The sequence below is a fragment of the Silurus meridionalis genome, chromosome 3, assembly GCF_014805685.1.
Source record: "Silurus meridionalis isolate SWU-2019-XX chromosome 3, ASM1480568v1, whole genome shotgun sequence".
Lineage (NCBI taxonomy): Eukaryota > Metazoa > Chordata > Actinopteri > Siluriformes > Siluridae > Silurus > Silurus meridionalis.
Window position 1 is genome coordinate 30,053,369 of NC_060886.1, and position 22,434 is coordinate 30,075,802.

Sequence of the window (22,434 nt, forward strand, 5' to 3'; positions counted from 1 at the left end):
TTCTTTCTTTCTTTCTTTCTTTCTTTCTTTCTTTCTTTCTTTCTCTCTTACTTTCTTTCTTTTTACTCTTTCTTTCTTTCTTTCTTTCTTTCTTTCTTTCTTTCTTTCTTTCTCTCTTTCTTTCTTTCTTTCTTTCTTACTCCCTTTCTTTCTTTCTTTCTTTCTTTCTTTCTTTCTTCTCTCTTTCTTTCTTTCTTTCTTTCTTACTCCCTTTCTTTCTTTTTACTCCCTTTCTTTTTCTTTTTCTTACTCCCTTTCTTTCTTACTCTCTTACTTTCTCTCTCTTTCTTTCTTTCTTACTCCGTTCTTTCTTTCTTTCTTTCTTTCTTTCTTTCTTTCTTTCTTTCTTTCTTTCTTTCTTTCTTCCTTTCTTTCTCTCTTTTTTTACTTTGTAAGATAACAAAAAAATACAGTTTATGAAAAGAAAATGTGGAAATCAAAGGAAAAGAAAAGAGAAAATAGCAAAGGAAGTAAAAAAGGGAACGTGGTGATAGAAAAAAAATCCGATTAAACCCAAAATATAATTAAAAAAAAAACACTTTTCTTTACTGATTCCTTTTTGTTTTTTTCACCCTTTTTCTTTCCATTTCATTTCCTTTCCATTTTTCCATTTTAATTCCTTTGCGCATTTCCTTCGTCTTCTCTTCTCTTGCACTTTTTCCTGAAAGGTCTGATTGGATGTTAACGTTAAACTGGACATCACCTCTGCTTCACTCCTGCACCTTCATCCGAGCTGAATTCTTTATTTTATTGCACCCCAAAGCCTTTTTTTTTTTTTAATTATTTAGTTTTTTTCCTCATTGTTGCCATGGAGTCGTTCGTCTCCGCACCCTCGGTTCGACGCGTCCGTAAGACGCTGTTTACTCAGCGGATTCATCAAGGCATGAATGTTTACCTCTGTATTAAGGTGCACTTGAGATATTTATTCAGCCTTAATGATATTCTTCCAATTATACCTTAATGGATTAATGTGGGAGGAGCGCGAGGGCACACGAGCGCCGTGTTATTATCCTTATTATCGCCCCCCGCAGGAGAGATGACGCCACCAGTCACAGCTCGTTTTCTTTTGGTTTGTTTCGTTCACAGATTTCGACGCCCTGCTCGCCGGAGAAGTCGGAGGCGTGGAGTTCGGAAAACTTCCGTTCGGAGCTTGCGAGGATCCGATAAGGTTTTATACAACACACACTGTGCTTCTTTTTGATCTTCCAATTCCAGATGTAATCCCCATGAATCATTATAATAAATCTTGGTGGAGCGCACCATCTCAAATCCTCAGAGAATCCAGAAATCCAGTGGTCATTATGATACACAGATTTAGAAACGAGATTATTAGAGGGACGGCGCAAGTAGGAGAATGCTGAGGATGGAGCCACCAGGAAGGAGGAAAAGAGGAAGACAAAGGAGGAGGTTTATGGATGTGGTGAGAGAAGATACGCAGGTAGTTGGTGTGAAAGAGGCAGATGTAGAGTACAGACACGGATGATTCTCTGTGGCGCCCCCTAATGGAAGAAGCCGAAAGATGAAGAAGATACATGATATACAAATGTGTATGGTTTGGTCTAACAGACAAAAACATGATGACGAATAGAACATGTGGCTTTGCACGGTTACACGTCGTACAGCTGCTATCACTGGGGGTGTACTCACTTTTGTTGGCGGTTATTTAGACAATTATGACTGGATGTAAATCTGTACTGCTGTACAAGCTGCCCATTGGCTACTGAAAAATATATCCAAGTTTAATTTTCTACGTTAATCTAAGTTTTTTTCCACCCGACCCTTCAGTGAGCTTCACCTCGCCACCACCTGGCCCCACCTGACCGAAGGCATAGTCGTGGACAACGACGTCTACTCGTAAGTACCAGATGTTTGCAGCTGCTTGCCGAAACACCAAACCGACTTCATGAAGTTTATGATCGAGAAAAAAAAAAAGTGCTGAAATGTGAGCGATGTGGTAATCACCGGTGTGTGTGTGTGTGTGTGTGTGTGTGTGTGTGTGTGTGTGTGTGTGTTGGGGGGCGACGACGCATGAATATGCAGCAGGTGCGAAAATTCAAAACACCCCGATGATCCGTGTGCCAAATTAATTTTTTTGTCACCTCCAGAAGAACCTGTTACCCATAATAATTTTTCGCAGCTCGAGCACGGTGTTGGAGAAGGGTGAAGATAGGGTTTTGTGTGTGTGTGTGTGTGTGTGTGTGTGTGTGTGTGTGCGCATGCTGGGTTTGAGCCTCGTAGCTCGGCGCCGGACGCCGCCTGAGCTGCAATTAATTTGCACCGAATGATTTGACGCTTATTTTTTTCCTGCGCTGCTGCTCAGTGAGCCGTTGCACGGCGTTAACGCTGTTCTTCTGCTCTTCCTCCTCCTGTCAGCGACTCAGCAGCATGTGAGTCACAGACACTCACACTTCTGAAAAGGGCCCTTTTTTTGTGGGGTCTTTTTTTTTTTTGTAGTAGAACAACAAATACTTCACCTGCAGATAAGGAGTGAGAGAATAATGAAGGGCGCTCGAGCAAACAATGGCGCCGTTCTCCATGAAAAATCCTCTCCCCTCAAATCATTGCGGCTTCTTTAAACCTTTTCCTCCTACGCTGTCCGTGCTTGGGGGGCGTGATCTCGCAACCTTCTGGGTTTCTCAAATCAGTACAATTGCAGGAGATAAAAGGTAAGGGTTTGGTAGAAGATTAAATGGTCTGTAGAAGATGGCCATTAAGGATGTGGTAGAAGATAACCATTAGGGATCTGGTAGAAGATAATCATTAATGATCTGGTAGAAGATAACCATCAATGATCTGGTAGAAGATAACCATTAATAATGTGGTAGAAGATAACCATTAATTATCTGGTAGAAGATAACCATTAGGGATCCGGTTGAAGATGACCATTAGGGATCTGGTAAAAGATAACCGTTAATGATCTGGTAGAAGATAACCATTAGGGATCCGGTTGAAGATAACTAGGGATCTGGTTGAAGATAACCATTAGGGATCCGGTTGAAGATAACTAGGGATCTGGTTGAAGATAACCATTAGGGATCTGGTTGAAGATAACCATTAGGGATCTGGTTGAAGATAACCATTAGGGATCTGGTTGAAGATAACCATTAATTATCTGGTAGAAGATAACCATTAGGGATCTGGTTGAAGATAACCATTAGGGAAAATAACCAATAAATGGTTGGTAGAAGATAATTAGGTTGGTAGAAGATAAGCAGATGATCATCATTAAGGTTTTGGTTTTCAGTATCGATGTCAGTACTGGAAATGAAATCATGATATCGTGTCTACTTGAGTGAAAGAACCCAATAGGAACGGAATAAGCGATTCAGTAATCATCTCACGGGTCTGTTTAACGATCAAGTTTGAAATTTCTCCTTTAAAGGTTCTCATCGTTTGCTTGAATTGTGCATTGCTGGATTTTTCCCCTCATTCGCTGAGGCTGTATATCTTCTTCTTTCTTCTCTCAGTGATTTGGACCCCCTCCAGGCTCCCCACTGGTCCGTTCGGGTGCGAAAAGCGGACAATCCCCAGTGTTTGCTCGGTAAGAATATCGCACTCGCGCTCGTAAACCCTGAAACCCGGCCGTTCCAAACGTAGCTTCAGGAGAAAAAGGTTTCTTCCTGTAAACATCACAGCAGGGCAGGGCGGAGGTGCGAGGAGAACGAGTGGATGAGCGGACATGTCATGAGGCCGTGTGGAGGAGAATATATACGAGTTGTGTGAATTAATGGGAATTCCTAAAATCCTTCTTAATAACCTTGAATTAGATTCTCAACTTGGGGCCTTAAAAATACTGAAATGTGATAAGCTCTGTAGCAGAGCTCAAAAGTCGGTTAAAATGGCCGTCTCCCATGACATCCGTTGTCCTTCGAGACTTTTAACTGTTACAAAGCCATCGAAACCGTATAACGCAATAACGCGACGAGACGGAGACAGTGGAACAGGAACATAGTTGGATGTTTGTGCACCAAAAACAGCAATAAAGCCTCGGTCTGTATCGAGTCACCACCAATTAGATTCCCAACCGTTTACCTTTTTTCACTATTTCACAGAGGTCCACCTGTCTTCACCAGAGTACCCATAATGCCTTCGATATTGTAGCAGGGATCTTCGGGTCCCGTTCATCCGTCTGATTGCTCCCCGCGGAGGAATTCGCCGTCTCGTAGTGCTGAGTGCGCGAAATTAGAAGTGTTTAAAAAAGTTTCTGTCGACGCGACTCCTCGGTCTTCACCCGAAAGCTTGTGATCTCAAACGCCTCGATGTTGCTGAGCGTTACTTTTTTATTTCTCAAATTATTACAAATACCTTTTATTTGTTGATTATCTCGAGGTTTGCTGTCGTGCAGCACGCTTGGACTAATTCCAGGAAACCCTCGAGCTGAAAGACGGCTTTTATCAATGGTTCAATGGTGCTCCGATGCGGTTGAATAAATTGAATGGACTGATTTGATGCCAGGAGTTTGATTGACACCTTTGTGAACCGCAGGCGACTTTCTTATGGAGTTCCTCAAGCTGGGCAGCCGGAAGGAGTCCACAGAGGAGATCCTGGGTAGGAGTTCAGCCGAGGAAGAGGGCAAAGGTCAGTTTCTGCGTTTTTGTTGCAGTGTACAGGGTGGTGCATGGATTTTAGAAATTTTTGTCAGGTACATTGAGGATTGTTTAGAACCAACTAGACTCATAGTTCCAAAATAGTTACTCTGTCTGTCTATCTATATTTGTCTGTCTCTGTCTGTCTCTGTGTCTGTCTGTCTGTCTCTATCTATTTATCTCTCTGTCTGTCTGTATTTATCTATCTGTCTGTCTATCTATATTTGTCTGTCTGTCTGTCTCTCTGTGTCTGTCTATCTGTCTGTCTGTCTCTGTATCTGTCTGTCTGTCTGTCTGTCTGTCTGTCTCTATCTGTTTATTTGTCTGTCTGTCTGTCTGTCTGTCTGTCTGTCTGTGTTTATGTCTGTGATCATCAACAACACTATTTGCTGCACGTGTGATGGGTGTGAGTTTTGAGTATTTTCAATACAAATCCCAATGAATGCACAATCACGCAAAAGTATGTGCACCCCATAATCTAATCCGATAACATTATTTTAATTACTGTTAAATCGCGATCAGAATTTTGTGCATCTGTGCTCTTCTAATATTTAAGCTTTTGGATTTAACTGCTGACGCTGTTTTTTTATTTTATATTCAGATTTAGTTCAGTTCACATTAATTTGTATTTCTCGAGCTCTTTTCACAGTGGATATTGTCTCAAAGCAAACTTATAGAATGTTACAAAAATGTATTTACCTGATGAGTAACTCAGGCCTTGATGATGTAGGTTCTACCAACTGCTGATAAAGGAGGTGTTTTCATGTTCTGGTACACTTATATTTAAATTGCGAGAAAAACCTCCCTTAGTAATTTCACATTTCAACGTTTTCTTCTCCATTACGTCCAATTCATCTCACACCTCTCTGAGCTCACATCTGAGCTTCCAATCACAATCCTCTAGTCAGACTGACCAAATATGTACATTTTACTAACATAAACATAAAGAAATTGCATTATGCAGATATGATATACATTTTTTTTTTCCTACACGTGTTTGATTTCTCAGACAACAGTGACATCACGCAAGCGCTGTCCAAGCTGACGGAGCCCACGGCCGTGCCGATCCCCAAGCTGTCGGTCTCCAACATGGTGCACAGCGCTCGCAAACGCATCAGCCGCCACCGCCGTAACGACCAATCACCGCTCAGTAACGATGTCCTCAACTCCATCTTACTGGTATACACACACACACACACACACACACACACGATTGCACTCGGTGTCATGTACTATAATGAATTGCACTCTATTGGCAAAAGTATGTGGACACCTGAGATTGCTATTTGCTTCTTTTTGAACATCCATTACCATATGTAGTCCTCAGTGGCAGATGTTCGACTAGATTTTATGGAGATTTGTGGAAATTCATTCAGCCAAAAGGGTGTTCATAAAGTCAGGGACTCACGGAGGTGAGGTAAGAAGGTCACCTCAAAAAAGGGTTGAGCTGCATCATAGGAGATCTTCCTCTTCACCCCATATCTTCATGGAGCTGGTTTTGAGCACAGGAGCGTCATCAAGCTGGAACAGGTTTTATGCTGTGTAGGAAGCGGCAGCTCAGTGGTTAAGATGTTGGACTTCTGAACAGAAGGTCATACGTTTAAATCCCACCACCACTATGCTGCCACTGCTGGGCCCTTGAGCAAGGCCCCTAACCCTCACCTGCTCAGGTGAATGAATGAGATCATTGTAAGTCTATCTGGATAAGAGCGTCTGCTGCATATGTCAGTGTTGGGTAAAGAATCAAAAAAGTCACGTGTCCCAACGCTTGTGGCCACGCAGCATTACGTGCATATAAACGTGAATTCATTTAGGTCAGAATGTAAACGTTTTCCCTCCCCTCTCTCTCTCTCTCTCTCTCTCTCTCTCTCTCTCTCTCTCTCTCTCTGCCATTTCCATCCTACGAGTGAGGGATAAATCCTCAATATGAAGCTCCACACACACACACACACACACACACACACACACACACACACACATATCGATGTCTAGTCACTGATATTATCTTTGCAATGAGCTTAAAGCGCTATTCAGCTCAACCGTTTTCATCCGACATGCTGGAAATCTGAAATGGCAGCTATAAATATGTCGTATTTTACAGTAATAAAACCCAGACTTCGCTTTTATACTTTATTTATTTCTTTTTGACATTTTCTATCGCGTAGGATTGAGTTTCACAAACGAAGCCGAAGGAAGAAAAGACAATCTGCGAAAAAAAAAAAAAAAGTGTAATCAAGGTGGTGGGGATAAAAAATAAAAACACTAAAACTCAAACTGTGCGGCCAAAAGTATCGGGACACCTGCTTTTCCCAGTATGTGATTTCGTCCTGTAGGACGTCTTTGGTTGCTGTGGCACGAAATTTTCGCCTTCACTTGAACTAGGAGACCCCAAACCTGTTCCATCATGATCAAACCCACCTCCATGACCATACATGGGTTGGAGTGGAAGATCTCCTGCTAGAGCGCTCTAGCCCTATTGAATATATAGTACCTGAACTTTCTCAAAACTAGAGGAACATCTTTCCCAGAAGAGTGGAGGTTGGAAATGAGGACTACATGTGGAATGAAATGAGAGAGAGAGAGAGAGAGAGAGAGAGATGGATGGATGGATGGATGGATGGATGGATGGATGAATGGATAGATAGATACTACATGGCAAAAATTATTGGGACAACAGACATTCAGAAAGAAATAAATTACACGGCCAAAAGTATTGGGACACCAGATAGATTGGCTGGATGGATGGATGGAGAGAGAGAGAGAGAGAGAGAGAGAGATACTACATGGCCAAAATTATTGGGACATCAGACATTCAGAAAGGACTAAAATAAACTATATGGCCAAAAGTACACTATCAGGACACCTGGTAGATAGATGGATGGATATATAGATGGATAGATAGAGAGAGAGAGGAGTCACAGCTTTGCCCCCCCAGCACCAGCACCCAGCTGCTCAGTCTCATCCCACCTGCCCATGTAGTTGATCAGAAATCTTCTGCTTATTTCCTTTCAGTACAGAAGTTGAAGGTAAAGACGTGCTCTCTGATTAAATGCAGGTGTTTTGTGTTAGTATCTCTTCCCAGATGCAGCGCTGGACAAATCGGACTCGAGCGAAGCGAAAGCGCCGCACTCGAACCCTGGAGTAAAGACCGACCAGGACAAAGACACGGAGGACCACGTAAGCCCTTCTTCGTTCTTTAAATCATCAAATGTTTGTAGATTTTGTAGATTTAGGTGAGATGTGAAGTCCTGGGGTGCAGTCAGCATGGAAACTGATCTTAAAGGTGATCAGCAAGGGGTTCATGATCATGTAAAGCAGATCTCCATGGAGCTGGGTTTGTGCCCAGGTGCATTGTAATGCAAGAACACGTTAAGGTCTCTTGGTTATACACTTAAATGTCTTCAACTTTATGGAAACAGTTTGGAGAGGATCCACATACGGCCGGGAGCGTCCCAATACTTTTGTCTACGCCACGTACGATTCCATTACTCTTCACTAATAGAAATCGATGCGCTGTGTCCCGGACGCAGTGGGCGATAACGATTTACACGCCGCGTTCCGAGTCTCCCGCCTCGTTACTATTAAACGGAGCAAATGGAGTGTAAACACGGGGTTCAGACGGATTTGATTTATACGGATTTTTGAATATAAAAAAAAAAACGTGAATCTCTGCTTCAACAATCGACGGAACCAAAGTTTGATTGATGGTGTCACTGCACCAGTTAATAGCAGAGGGCATTTGGGTTTGGCTGTAGACATTAAATTAATGAAGCTTCCCCGTTTTCTTTTTCTTTTTCTCTCCCCCGACTGTAGAGCGTCCACATTGAGAACAGTGTTAGCAATAAAACCAGGAACGAAAACGTAGCCAACTCTCCGTGAATTCAGTCTGTGAACAATCTGAGATCTATAAAGGTTCAGGCGTAACACCATGCAGAACAATACGGCTTTAGAGCTCACGCAGAAGCCATACAGTTAAAAAAAAAAAACATTTACACGTCAAAAACACGCCTACAAACGTGATTCGTGCTCGAGAAGGCCACACGATTGGGGTGATAAAAAACTAATTTATTTCAAATATTTTTGTTTGATCAATGATGATAATTAGACGATATTTTGCTAAATGTGTTATATTGCTGGTACATTCAGGACCATGGACAGCGGACCCCAACAATCTTGGATATTATTGTTCATATTCAGTTCACAGCAGTGACACTTCAATCTTAATAGGTTTAAATAGATTTTTTACATTTTATGGGCATTTTTTTACCTTTAAATAATTATTTTTTAAAGTGTGCATCATCTTTTGAGTCAAATTCTTACATTTAATGAGTTACACTTTTTGGCTGTTACCAAGCGAATGAAATCAGTGTCAACAAAATTCATCATTCATTGCAATGCAGAGGAAACTAAATCTGCATCTGAAGTGGCGTTTAGATGCATTTACACACAATTTAATGCAGCTCCGAGGGACATGTATTGCTATTATTGATATTTGAGAATATAAAAAATGAGAAGATACTTTGAATGTAAAATGAAAACCGCCAGCAGCAAATCACTGTTAATAAGCGAGTCATTTGCGATTGAACCGAATCATTTTAAACGGGTGATTCGTTCAGGAACGAAACGTCATCATGTTGCTCAGAGATGCAAAACAGTGCTGTGCCAACAGCCAATTTGAGCAAAATTCACTTAATATTAAATGGAACTGTTGTATAAAATCAAATCGTGGTGATTTTGGGGGGAAAAAAGAAAAATGAGCCTTTTATGTGATTAACTGTATGAAATGATATAAATGTACACATTTTCTGCTCCTGTATCTTGAATTTTCTAACCATTCAAAATTCACTCTAAATGCACACTAAAGTACTAGACTTCTTTACGTGAAAAACGTGTTGTTTTCTTTTTCCACTTGTCCAAAGTAGCTCCATTGAGCAACAAACTCTTGGCATTCTCTCATTTAAATTAATTTGACATTTCTTGCCTTCTTTCTATGCTTTCAACCATTATGTCATTCATAGGAAAGGGTGAGTACAGAGTCAACAACCTTAATTAGTGCTGCTACAACTACTGTACAAATCCATATTATGGCAAGAAACAGAAGAAGGAAAGAGGAAAAACATTTAACATTTATTACTTTAGGAAATGAAGGTCGCTCAATTTGAAATAGCGCAAAAACTGTATCAGAACCATCAACCACTATGATGAAAAAGGCTCGTTTGGGGACCGTAACAGCAAAAATAAGGACCAGGAGCTACCTCTGCTGCAGAGGATAAGTTTATTAGATTTAGAATCGACAGCCTCGGAAATCGGGGATTTCTCAGATGAGTGGCAGACTATTTGAGTCAGGTGTTTCCGGCAGATTTGCAGCAAAGAAACCATTATTTCAGAAGAAGGACATGCACAAGAGATGTGATGGGGATGAGAAACGGAAGGAATGGACGTTAGATCAGAGGAAAAACGTCCTTTGGTCTGTTGACTCCAAATGAGAGATTTTTGGTTTTAACAATGTTTTTAAGAAATTCTGTTTTGTTCACCAAAAAATTCCACACGTGTATTTCCGTCGTTTGGATGTCTTCATGTGCATGTGTGGTGTGTTTCTCCTGGGCAGAACCTGTTCAGCGTGCTGAAGTCGGCTCCGTGGGACTGCCTGACCTACAGACTGGCGTTGTGCGTGTGTTTGGTGAACTTCTACCACGGCGGTGTGAGAGCCGTGGCCCACCTCTGGCAGGAGTTTGTTCTGGAGATGCGCTATCGCTGGGAGAACAATCATCTCATCTACGGGTAAAGTGACTTCACACGACGTCAAGCGAATCCAGACGCCAATCCTCAACTTTCACTGTTGCTATGGTGATGTGATTGAGATTGTGATGGAGTGTGTGCTCAGATTTAGTGTGTGTGTGTGTGTGTGTGTGTGTGTGTGTGTGTGTGTATCTTTGTGTTTGACTTAAAACCTGAGATCAAAAAGCAGAAGCAAGTCGGGGCCCTGATGACTTGATACGCAACGTTTTCGAAATGTATTAGTGTAAAATATTTATTAAATTCTCCATTCAAAGAAACGTTTTGATTTAAAAACCTTCGCAACACGTGATCACGTGTACAACACCACGCTTCATCCCTCAGACCAAGCGTTCCGGGATTAAATTCACCTGGATTAGTTTACATCCTGGCGCTTTAAAGGTTAGCATTTTGGCGCGTTTATTGTCCGCATATATTTATTTGTTTGTTTGCGTGCAAACAGATTTGTCATACTTGATCATTTGGGTTCGACATCAGATTTGTCATATCACACGTTCCGCCTGTGCGCCGATGCTTTTTTGCTAATTGCTCCCTAGACCCGATGCGGACCATCTGCCATTTACATCAGTGAGAGGAAATTTACACCATTTTGCATTTTCTCCGTTCAAAACCGGTCGGTTTGTAAACGATATTCGATGTGAATGTTGGTAACCCCAAATTCCCACAAAAAAAATACATTTTTCAAATAACTCACTAACGAGACAGATGGCACTCGACTTTAAAACGACCTCAGTTTGGACTTAAGTCTCCACGTTCAATTATTTTGGTGGCCGAATGGGCAATTAAATCTCAGAGGAGCCTGACGAGCGCTCCGTACCCGTCCTGCTAATCGGAAAACGGAACAATACGCCGCGTCCCTCCGGTTTTCCAGACCTGCCATCTCATTGTGTGCTAATGAGAGGTGGGAAAAAAACAAAAGGAGAAATGCAAACGGATCCATTGTTAAGGTTCTCGTATTGTCTTTGTATTAATGGTTATTCGACAGATTGTTTCCGCTATTCAATTCCTCTCCCTTCTTTGCGTCGGCTCGTGTCGTTCCCAGGTTGCCTGCTGGGCCTCCGGATCTTCGATGCTGCCTTCTACACCAAAAACTCCAGGTAACCCTTTATTACTGTGATCTTTTCTTATATTTGTTTATATATTTATCCATTTCTCCGAGTCGCTCCGTGGCTCGAGATGTGGCTAGGGTTGCAAAATTCCGGTTTTCTTTTTCAAGATTTTCATTGGAATTAATGGGAATAAACTGGGAATTTACTAAATTGCAGGTGAAACTAGAACAGGGAACAAAAGAAAAAGACAAATTCCTATCCAATTTGATCAATCACCCCTTACTGCAAGGTTACTGAGGCCACGCCCATTACATGCATTTGAGCACACAAAGTATTGTAAAAAAAATTCTTCTGGGTAAAGTTTACACATAATGTACATAAATATTACATACATTTATATTTGAAACTTCCTTGTGCTGTGTGTGACAGACAAGTGATGCTATTTTTTTATCTGTATCATGTTGAATGCATGTCGGCTTATGACCGAACCAAACGTTTGTTTGTATATGATAGTTTTTATAAATTTCCCCATATTTCTAATTAATTCCCATGAATATTACGTAAGTCTCCGACTTGGAATATTTCCAAAATTCCTCCGATGAATTTCCTTTTGAAACTTTCCGGAAATTGTACGCCCCTCTGTGACCCTAGACCCCTGATGGCCATTTCATAAAGTCATACAGATGGAGAGGAAGGAAAAGTGAAAAGAAAGAGAGAGAGAGAGAGAGAGAGATGGGAGTAATATCTGTATGAGTAGCTGAAGCAGAAAGTGCCTCTTTATCTGCAATCACCTCAATAAAATGAGGCACCCAGACGGTACCATGGTCATAAAATAAGTGGCAAACCACCATTACCCCCCCACCCTCTCTTTCTCTCTCTCTCTTTCTCTCTCTCTCTCTCAATTTGCTATCCATCGGCATGCTTTATTCATTTCTCCATGCATGTATAAAGTTAGTGCCACTCGATACAGTAGTTTGTGCATCATATACCATGAGACTGCAGGCTGAATGAGAGAGATGAAAGAAGAATTACAAGACTGGGTGAATGGATTGACAGACAGACAGACAGACAGACAGACAGAATGAGCAATTAGATGAGAATTATCGGATGGATGGATAGATAGATAGACAGAATGGGTAAGTGGATAATAGGGGGGTGAATTGATAAATAGGTAGATGGGTAGATTGATAGGTGGATGGATGGATTTAAAAGATTGGCACAGATAAAGGTGGATGGATGGATAGATGGCATTGACAGACAAATGGACAGATCTAAAGTGTCATTTGTCCAGAGGACGTTCTCCCAGAAATGTTGTGGCTTGTATGTATAAATTTTAACAAAGAAAACAATTAGTCTGACCCACCAGACTCCAATTATACATTTGTGGCATTTGGAAGATGCCATCTTAATGCATTTCTCCCATTCACCACTTTTCTGTGGGCTCCTACAGATTTGTTCATCCCTGTAAAATAAAAAAAAAATGCTTATATAAAGGTTTCATTTCAACGAGTTCTCTTTCCTACACAGATGCTCAACTGCTGCATCGAGCACAAGAAAGTGAGGGACGAGCTCCGGAAAGACGTGTCCAGCGATAACGGCCTCCCGGTGCCTCAGGTGTCCCCGGGGAAGTCCTGCGATTCGTGGAGCGACAGCGAGGACGAGTTCTTCGAGTGCCTGAGCGACGCCGAGGACATGAAGGATGCAGCTTCGGACGGGGTTAAAGCAGCAGTAGTTAAAATGAAGCCTGAGGGTCGACTGCAGCCTCATGGCAAGCTGACTCTGCTCAACTCGAACGAGCCGCTCTACATTCCCATCACGCAGGTGAGTCAGGAACACCGGCGTTCGACAAGCCGTCATTCACCTCCTCTCATGTCCCCTAACAAAGCCAAAAAAACTTTCATTTTTCGAATCGTCTTCACTCAAGATTGTACAAGTTATATAAATGTGCTGAGTACCGTATAGCCGATTGTGGGATCATCGTTCATGAGCGCGGAGGTTATGTGGGAGGGGAACTGGAAGTAATAAGGTTGGTAAATAATTAAGTTGGTAGGTTGGTCAATAGGTTGGTAGGTAAATAATTTGGTTGGTTGGTTGGTCAGTAGGTTGATAAGTAAATAATTAGGTTGGTTGGTTGGTTGGTTGGTTGGTAAGGAGGTTGATCAGTAGGTTGGTAGGTAAATAATTAGGTTGGTTGGTAAGGAGGTTGGTCAGTAGGTTGATAAGTAAATAATTTGGTTGGTTGGTTGGTTTGTTGGTAAGGAGGTTGGTCAGTAGGTTGATAAGTAAATAATTAGGTTGGTTGGTTGGTAGGGAAGTTGGTCAGTAAGTTGGTGGGTAAATAATTAGATTGGTTGGGAAGTAAGGAGGTTGGTTGGTTGGTTGGACAAGGTACTGGGACTTTTCTAGCCATATGTCCTGACCGTTACCTCAAAGTTGTAGACACTCAGTTGTATTGGCAAGAAATGTTCCCTTCACCTGAACTAGGAGACCCAAATGAAAATGGGTTCGACTTTTGATTCTGGTTTCTCTCAAGGGTTCTTCCTCATGCCAACGTTTTTTCCGTGCCACAATTGCGCCGTGCTGCTCATCAGGCATAAATACACATAAATCATTTACTTATATCCAAATTTTACTTATGCCCACTTACACAAATCCAGCTCCATATGCTTTACATCGATTGAAGTGGAAGATCTCCTTCTATAGAGCTCTGACTTCAACCCTATAGGGATGATTTTTTCACACTGACTGCACTCCAGGAGCCTCCTCACCTACATCACTATCTTACTCTCCAAACACACTTGTAACTAAATGAATCTCACAAATCTCCACAAAATCCTGTGGAACATCTTTCCAGAAGAGTGGAGGTTCTCATAACAGTACACGGAGACTAAACATGGAATGAGGTGTTACCATTACATACGATTATTTTTTTGAATAATGCATACTGCTGTTATATGCAGAATGATACAGACGTCTTGGTTTCTTTTCCAAACTAAAGTTTTGTTTGTTTTGGAACATCTGCTCAGATACACAGTCGCTGGCCCTAAAAAAAAAAAAGAAGAAGAAAGGAAGTTTTCAATATAACGATGGTGCCGTGACGTCAACGCGCTCCAGCTCGAGGTGTTAAAAAAACAAGTCTTGTTGCAGTTAATCAGAATGCGAAAGTAGGGCACAGATGGGTAACAGTGCGTTCTGCCAGCACCTCGTGGCCGTTTTTCACAACTCGAGCCGTAAATCGAGAAGTTTTCGACTAAAATAAGGCGCCGAAGAGTCTCGAAGGCGTGCAGCCTGCAACACCTCTGCATCCCCGACCCAGAGATATCGGCTTTTATAGATCACTTTATATATAACCAAAAGTTATTCTGACTTCTCCCAGACTTCTGCTTCATCCTGAGATTCTACAGACAAGGAAGCACACGATTTATATCAACGTCTTTGGAAGTGGAAGCATGATCTTCTCTTTACCTAAATGAGGAGACCCCCAGACCTATTTCCTGTTTCTGTGCACAAAACCAGATCTATGTAGATACTCTCACCATGGAAGACCGGAGTAGAAGACCTCCTGCTGTAGAGCTCCGACCCTCACTGAATGATATCAACATGACAAAGTATGTTTTAAGGTATTTGGAAGATGCCAGTTGAGGGGTCTTGGTCAGGGGGGTCCAGGGGTCAGCTTGGAGGTGCTGGGATTTGATCTCATGACCTGCTGATCAGAAGTCCCAATTTCTCACCACTGAGGTGCCACTTTCCTGGTGCCCTTGTGGGTGAACACGCACAAGTCTCCTCAAGCACCATCCCGAATCTGGTGGAACGTCTTACCAGAAGAATGGAGCTTCTGTGGAGGTGGAGTGGGATGTGCATCTAAGTGCTCAGGTGTTTTGTCTGTGAGAAATAAGAGGAAAAGAGAGAGGAATGAAAAAGTGTCAGCAGATTTTCTTTTCATCTGTTCTTTTTTTTTTGCTATGCCGTTTCTCAAATCTGTACATTTTTCTTTTCTCTCTTTTTTTTTGTCCCCCTCTTTTTTCCGTTTGCATCTTGTTTGCCGTCTGTCACGCTTCTGCCTGTTCTTCTCTCTCTCTCTCTTTCTCTCTCTCTCATTATTGCTATAATTTTCTCCCTCGCTCCCTCAACACCCTTTTCTCAGCTCTCCCTTTATTAGATCTGAAGCGCTCCCTCCTTTTTTTTCCCCTTTAATAATCTCTCTTTTCACTTTTTTTTCTGTTTTTAAAGCTCGTCTTGTTGCATCTTATTTGTCAACGTCTATTTTTTTTCTCGCTCTCAAGTTCTATTCTTTTCTCTTTTTTTCTGTCATCTTTTCCTTCGCTCCGGGTCCCCGTGGGGGCCTGAATGGGCTTTCAGCTTATTAGAACCAGGACGAAGGAAGAGTAGTTTTTCGAGGTCCGAAGCAGTTTCGAGGACTTCCTGCGCTTCCTACAAAAGCTTTTCGGAGGTCAAATGTATCAGGACACCCGACGTCTCCGCTCTCGTGTGGTTCTTCCTCAAAGTGGGAGGCGTACGATCGGATTCAGATGCAGGAGCAATGATATGTTCCCTTTGCTTGAACTGTTCCAGCATGACGATGCCCCTGTGCACATCGAGAGAGCTCCAGGAAGATCTGCTTCACATGATTTGGAGTGGGAAGATCTTGAAGCCACTCAATTCCATAGTATCCGTCTTTGGATCTGGTTTTTAGCAGCAAGACTCGAACGTGTTCAATGACAAACAGAGAATGGGTGGGGAAATAGTGCAAGACAGTTGTTGTGTGATGGAGTGAGGGATGTCCTGAAGAATGAAGTGCAATAATGGCGTGAGGAATTGGGTGGAGAATGGAGAAAAGAGTGAGTGATACGATGGAGAATAAAGTGTTGAATTTGGTGGAGAACGGCTGAGGAACTATTGAGCAAAGGCTGAATTGGTTGAGGAATGGGATGGAGAATGGACTGAAGAATAGCATGAAGAATGGAGAAAAGAATTGAGTGAGGAATGGGGTGGAGAATGGAGTGAAGAATAGCATGAAGAATGGGGTGGAGAATGGGTTGAGGAATAGGGAAAAACCTTCGAGTGAGGAATCTCCTGAAGAATAAAGTTGGGGTTGGTGAATAATGGAGTGGGGAATTGAGTTGAGAATGGGATGAGGAATAAGGTGGAGAACTGGTAAAAAATTGAGTGAGCAGTGGAATGGAGAACAGAATGGAGGAGTGGGATGGACAATAGGTTGGAGATTGGAGTGGAGTGTGGAATAGCGTGAAGAATGGAGAAAATAATAGTGAGAAATGGGGTGGAGAATGGAGTTAGACAATGGAAAGTGCAGTAGAGAATGAGGAATAGGTTGGAAATTGGAGTGGAGAGTGGAGTAAGGAATGGAGTAAGAAATGAGATGGACAATGGAGTGGAGAATGTAGTGAGAAAATGAGCGAAAGCATTGGTGAAGAATGTGGTGAGGGATGTGGACTCCAGTGGAATGGAGTAAAGAATGGAAATAGAAATGGGGGTGAGGAAGAAAGTGGCCATGAGCGGCATGTAGGTCTTCAGACATCCATGTGAAACAGAAATACCTGTAATTGGGCCGGCATGCGTGACGAAATATCTAATAAAAGCTAGTTTGTGGTTTCTGTGAGAGCTCATGGTGTCTGGTTTGGTTCCAGTCTCCCTGTAGGTGCAGCTCAGAGGTCATTAATTTAAGCCTGAGACGTGTATCTGGAGGTTCGGAGTGCTGAGGGACAGCAGGATGTAGTAACGAGTCTGTAAAACTCGTCAACTCTGAATCTGAAGACTGACAGTCCCATTAAGCTGAGCTGATCTTCTGCCTGGGAGAAACAAGTCCCATTGTGTGACGTTAGAGGCCTGGACCTCTCCAGGAACTCCGTCCCGGGTGCATCATCGTGTTCGCTAAGACATTGGTTTTTTTTTTCTTCTTCTTCACAGGAGCCGGCGCCGATGACCGAAGACGTCCTGGAGGAGCAGTCGGAGGTGCTGGCCAAGCTGGGCACGTCGGCCGAGGGAGCCCATCTCCGTGCCCGCATGCAGAGCGCCTGCCTGCTCTCGGACATGGAGTCCTTCAAGGTAACGACCCGGTAGAACATGTACCATCCATAATTCAGCCGAGTTAGGAACGTTTAGGTCTTATTATAGAATAAAAAAACGCCCAAAACACTTAATTTGTCCAAAACTTTTGTTCAACATTATGTATAGCGAGATGTATTGGGACACCTGACTTTACCAGCCATATGTAGCTCTTTAACAAACTGCATGCGGTGGAAGTTCACGGGAGACACAAAAACAGCTTTATGAAGATCTGCTTTCCATGGGATGGACTGGAAGATCTGCTGCTATAGATCTCTAAAAACCTATCGAACACTTTTAGAATGAATTCTTCTCACGCTGACCTGCACCCCCCAGGCCTACGTAGACTTTACTAACATGCTTGTGTATGAAGAAAAACCTCCAACATCTGGAACATCTTCCCAGAAAAGTGGAGGTTATTATAAGAGCAAATGTGGAACGAGACGTTCAAAAGGATCTTACGGCGTTTTTTGTTTTTTAGTTTTTTTGTGAGTTAAAGAATATTAATAAATAAAACAGTCCAAAATTAAATATCACAAGAAGAAAAAATCAATAAAAAGAAGGATTTTCGCAAACCAGCGCGTTCCCGAGCCGGTGCTGGTGTTCTCACTGCGGGCATAAACAAAGACCTTTAGATCTTATTTGCATTGCAGAAACGAGGATAAAATGCTGCAGCAGTATTGTCTTAGGTGAAAAAAACAAGAAATATGAACACGCCTTATTTAAATAAATAAATAAATAAAAGCAAACCGTACACATGATTTTTTTTTCTTTCAGTGAGGCTCAATTGTAGGTTGTTAGCCAGCAGAATCTATAAATGGGAACATCTGGATTCTGGGCGTGACTGAGGGAACGTACCATCATGCCGGCTTACGTAATATTACACAGAAGCATACATTGTAGTGGGACAAGCCATATGTGGGACCATATATATATATATATGGTGTATATATATGGGCTTATATATATATATATATATATATATATATATATATATATATATATATATATATATATATATATATATATATACTGCGGCTTAAACAACGTAGCGGCTAATTTATGGATTTTTCTGGGTTTTTCCCGGTTTCACAAGCAAAAAACTGAGCCCCATAACATTAGACCAATTAAATTGCAGAACGGGTTCAGGTGAACCAATGAAACTCTTTATATTAAATCAGATGCGCTCCCACTGAATCGGGCCGCACCACATCATAAATATGGATGATGTTCCTCTGACGTTTGACCTGCCGCTCACTCGGACTGTCTACAGGAAATGTGAATCATTCGTCACGCTGAAAACAACCGGGCATGAAAACACACTTCACCTGTGTTCTGAGCTGCACGGCATCGGGAGAAAAGCTTCACCGATGGTGATTTTTAAACGCACGACGATGCCAAAAGATAAACTCCCGAGAGAAATAGTTGTGAAAGGAAGGAGGAAGACAGTGAACAATGACTTTCTTGGTAGGCTACTGTTTAGATACAAGCCGTGTAACAGACACTGTCTTTCATTAAAGCCTGTGTAAAGTTCATTAGTTTCAGTGTAGACTTATTTATGTTCAAAATAAAAATCTTTGTCAAATTCAGTGGGTGCGGCTTATATTTGGGTGCGTTTAATAGTCCGGAAATTACGGTAAATAAATGTGTAAGAGCCGAAATTAAAACCTTTGCGCGACACACGTTTATTCACGACGTCCCTTTCTTTACTCTGATATTAAATAATTATAATAATAAACTCCACCGAACTTTAATTAGACTCACTAAATATGTGTTTTACTGCACCAAGTCTTAAATCAGGCACCGAAATCCGCCCTGGCGCACACATTAAAACCGTCCGTGTGGAAACACAGCAAAAGTTCCATCGATTTACGCCGTTTTAAACACTTAGATTTTAGGAATATTTAGTCTTCATGGTCTGTGTTGAGTTTGGTTTGACGAGTAATAAACACAAGTTTGAATAAAGCACCATATTTGTCCATGTTGATTCGAGTATTAAACACTTTGATATTGATATAAAAGTTTAAAAAAACCTTTGATATTGATATTTGCAGCAGTCCAGATTTAAAGTGTGGTAAAGTTCACAGACCAATCTTCATAAAGTCTGGTGAAACATCTCACCAGAAGAATGGAGGAAATGTGGATGTGAGCATGAGTTGACCTGGAAGATCTTCAGTGGGATGCACTGGAACACTGATTGCACCCCAGGCCTCCTCATCTCACCTCCATCAGGATTTTACTAATGCACTTGTAGCTGTATAACCTCGAAGTCTCCACAACATCTTCCCAGAAGAGTGGAGGTTAATTATAAAGGGTAAAATACGAACTTGATTAGGAATGCAAAATCCACTCGGGTGTCCACAAACTTTAGCACCTATATGTGTAAGAACATCTTGCTCTGCGTTTCTTTGTCTTGAAGGAACATCTCCAGCGTTCACAAGGTCGATCTCACCTCTCTGTGTGAACGAACCTTGTAGCTTGGCAACAGACCCACAGGCTCGTCTCAGTCTCCGAGTGAACGTTCTTCTTTTTCAGACCGAGGTCACGTTAACTCTTTCCGAACGAGCATTTCTTTCTCCGTGACCATCTCAGAGATCCAAACACACACACACGAGTGGATAAATGTACATACCGCTTTTGTGTGCTTAATTTAATCGTGTGTGATATCTCTGTCACCGCCGAGGATTCGGCTAATTAGCAAAGCGCGAACGTTCGAATTGGATCAGGGAGTTGGCGTAATGAATTAGCGCGCGGGATGCTGAGGTGATTCGAGGTAAGACATTAAGCTGATTAAGCTACATTACGCAAAGTGTGGGTTTTTTTTTTTTTTTCTGCGTCTTTTTCATTCCTGCAATAAAAAAATCTGTCGCAAAAATATTCACCAGGCACCAGGAAAAAAAAACAACTCGCGGGATAATTTTTTTTTTTTTTTTTTTTTTTTCGCTCAAGCGTTTTTATCGTCTCGTCGCTCCGAAGGCCCGAGTCGAGTCGGAATGCCGCCGCGAGAGAACATCGTTCCACATCTCGACACTGACGCGATTGTAAAAGGCCGAGATCAAACATCCGTGTTTTCTCGTCCTGCATCGGGTCTCGATCTCCGGAGTTCGTCATCTTTCTAAAATAAAAGGAATTCAACGTTGGCGCTTGTAAAAGCTCAGAGCTCGAGGTTTCCTCCCAACCCCAATGCAGGACACCTATTCATCTTCGTAAGCGCCTTATCCCACCCGCTACATCCTCGCATGTCGGATAACGCGGATTTATCCCACAATGCTTTTCTCCGCCGTCCCGGGAGATGAAAAGAAATTAAAACATTTCGGAAAGAACAAGAGAAAAGCGTTGGAAGCCCGGCGACGAGTGCGGCCTCGTTTCCTCGTTTCCCCATATTGTGTCATATCTCAAATTTGGCGGAAAATTTGTATAGGAATTTCAACTGAAGAATTTTGGAAATTTACCAGTAATTTATGGGAATTAATTCCAAATGTGGGGAGACGTGTATAATCCGTGTCGTATACCAACATAAATGTAAACAAACTGATACAGATTTTTTTTTCAAATGACGTTTTTTGATTTAATTGTTAGCGCAAGTTTGTTGCACAGTCACGTTTTACGTGTACACGCGTGTAATATTTATAGCATTTACGTAAATACTCGCCAAGATAGACAACATTTTAGGTGCAGAATTGAAGGTGTAACGTTACGGAGGAATGCGCGGTGCCCGTAGGGGGCGTGGCCTCAGTAGCCCTGCGCTAAGTGTGTCAGGTGCATGTGATTTTGATGAAATGTTTGAAAGACCAAATGCGTTTGTGTTCCCTGTTTCTTTTCGGCTCACCTGCAATTTTGTAAATTCCCGCTTTTGTTCTCGTTAATTCCCATGCAGGTTTCCACAGAATTTTTGCAGTTCTAATCATATCAACCTCCAGGGGGCGTTAAGCTGACGAGGAAACGGCACCAATCTTTTCTACCCTCCCGTCCTACAAAATGCTCTAATTTCCCCCAATGTTTTTTTCTTTCTCCTCCCCCCCCCCGTTATACTGAACTCTCTGAGGCTGCTGAGGACGACTGCTGCGAGCTCGGCGATTGCACTAAATGGCCCCCTTAGCTGAGGACGGCCTCTAAATTTAGCCACAGCGCCGCTTTTAATTGTGCTTAGCCAAGCATAATTTGGCATTTTGGCTTTAATTGCTGTCTCCCTCCGGCTGGAGAAGGGAGACTCATGGATATGATGAATGGGACGACTGAACAAATGACAGCGCTTTGAACACCCCCTCCCCCCAACCCCCCTCTATCCTCCACCCTCCCCGAGAGCTCTTCACACCATCAGTGTGTTCCTCAGTCACTCGGGGGCTCTGTGATACAGAACAGGGTGCGACACACATCTGTTATGTTACCTGGATATGGCCTTGCAAAAGTATTGGTACAGCTCTGTGCTTGGTTTTTCTTTTTGATTGAACTTGGAGACCTGAGCCAGCTTCATGGAGATCTGCTTTTCATGGGGTTGGAATAATAGATCTCCTGCTATAAAGCTCAACCTGCTCAAATACATAAATACCTGACTTTACTCCACAAAATCCAGTGGGTCTTTCCCCCAGAAGGGTGAATGCTCTACATGGGTTGGAGCGGAGGATCTCCCGATTTAAAGCTCAGACCTTAACACCATTAGACTAAATTCTCCTGTCCTTAATTACGTCAGACTATGTGGAAGGTTGTAGCTTAGTGGTTAAGGCATTACATTTTGGGTCGGAAGGTCATAAGGTGAAATTTCAGCACCACCAAACTTCTGGGCCCTTAAATAAGGCCCTGAACTTTAAATTGCTGGATAAGGTCCTCCCGAGTCCGGGAATCATCCTGCGATGGAACAATCCTTGTAGAAATCTTCTTCCTCCTTTCTCTTTCTCCGTTCTCGTCTGGTTCCCTCGAGTCTTGGCAGCGCCTCGTTTCTG

At 42.3% G+C, this 22,434-nt stretch overlaps 1 protein-coding gene across 2 annotated transcripts in view; it reads left to right on the forward strand.

Moving 5' to 3' along the window:
• The window catches only part of rab3gap1 (RAB3 GTPase activating protein subunit 1), a 45,266-nt gene that overhangs the window by 11,871 nt on the left and 10,961 nt on the right, over positions 1-22,434 (forward strand). For both annotated transcript variants that reach the window (XM_046842442.1, XM_046842451.1), the window contains exons 9-18: positions 1,087-1,168; positions 1,786-1,854; positions 3,468-3,541; positions 4,486-4,578; positions 5,596-5,765; positions 7,656-7,763; positions 10,195-10,367; positions 11,425-11,479; positions 12,959-13,252; positions 17,357-17,494. In XM_046842442.1, the coding sequence (XP_046698398.1) occupies positions 1,087-1,168; positions 1,786-1,854; positions 3,468-3,541; positions 4,486-4,578; positions 5,596-5,765; positions 7,656-7,763; positions 10,195-10,367; positions 11,425-11,479; positions 12,959-13,252; positions 17,357-17,494 (1,256 nt within the window). The remainder of the gene's footprint in view (positions 1-1,086; positions 1,169-1,785; positions 1,855-3,467; positions 3,542-4,485; positions 4,579-5,595; positions 5,766-7,655; positions 7,764-10,194; positions 10,368-11,424; positions 11,480-12,958; positions 13,253-17,356; positions 17,495-22,434) is intronic.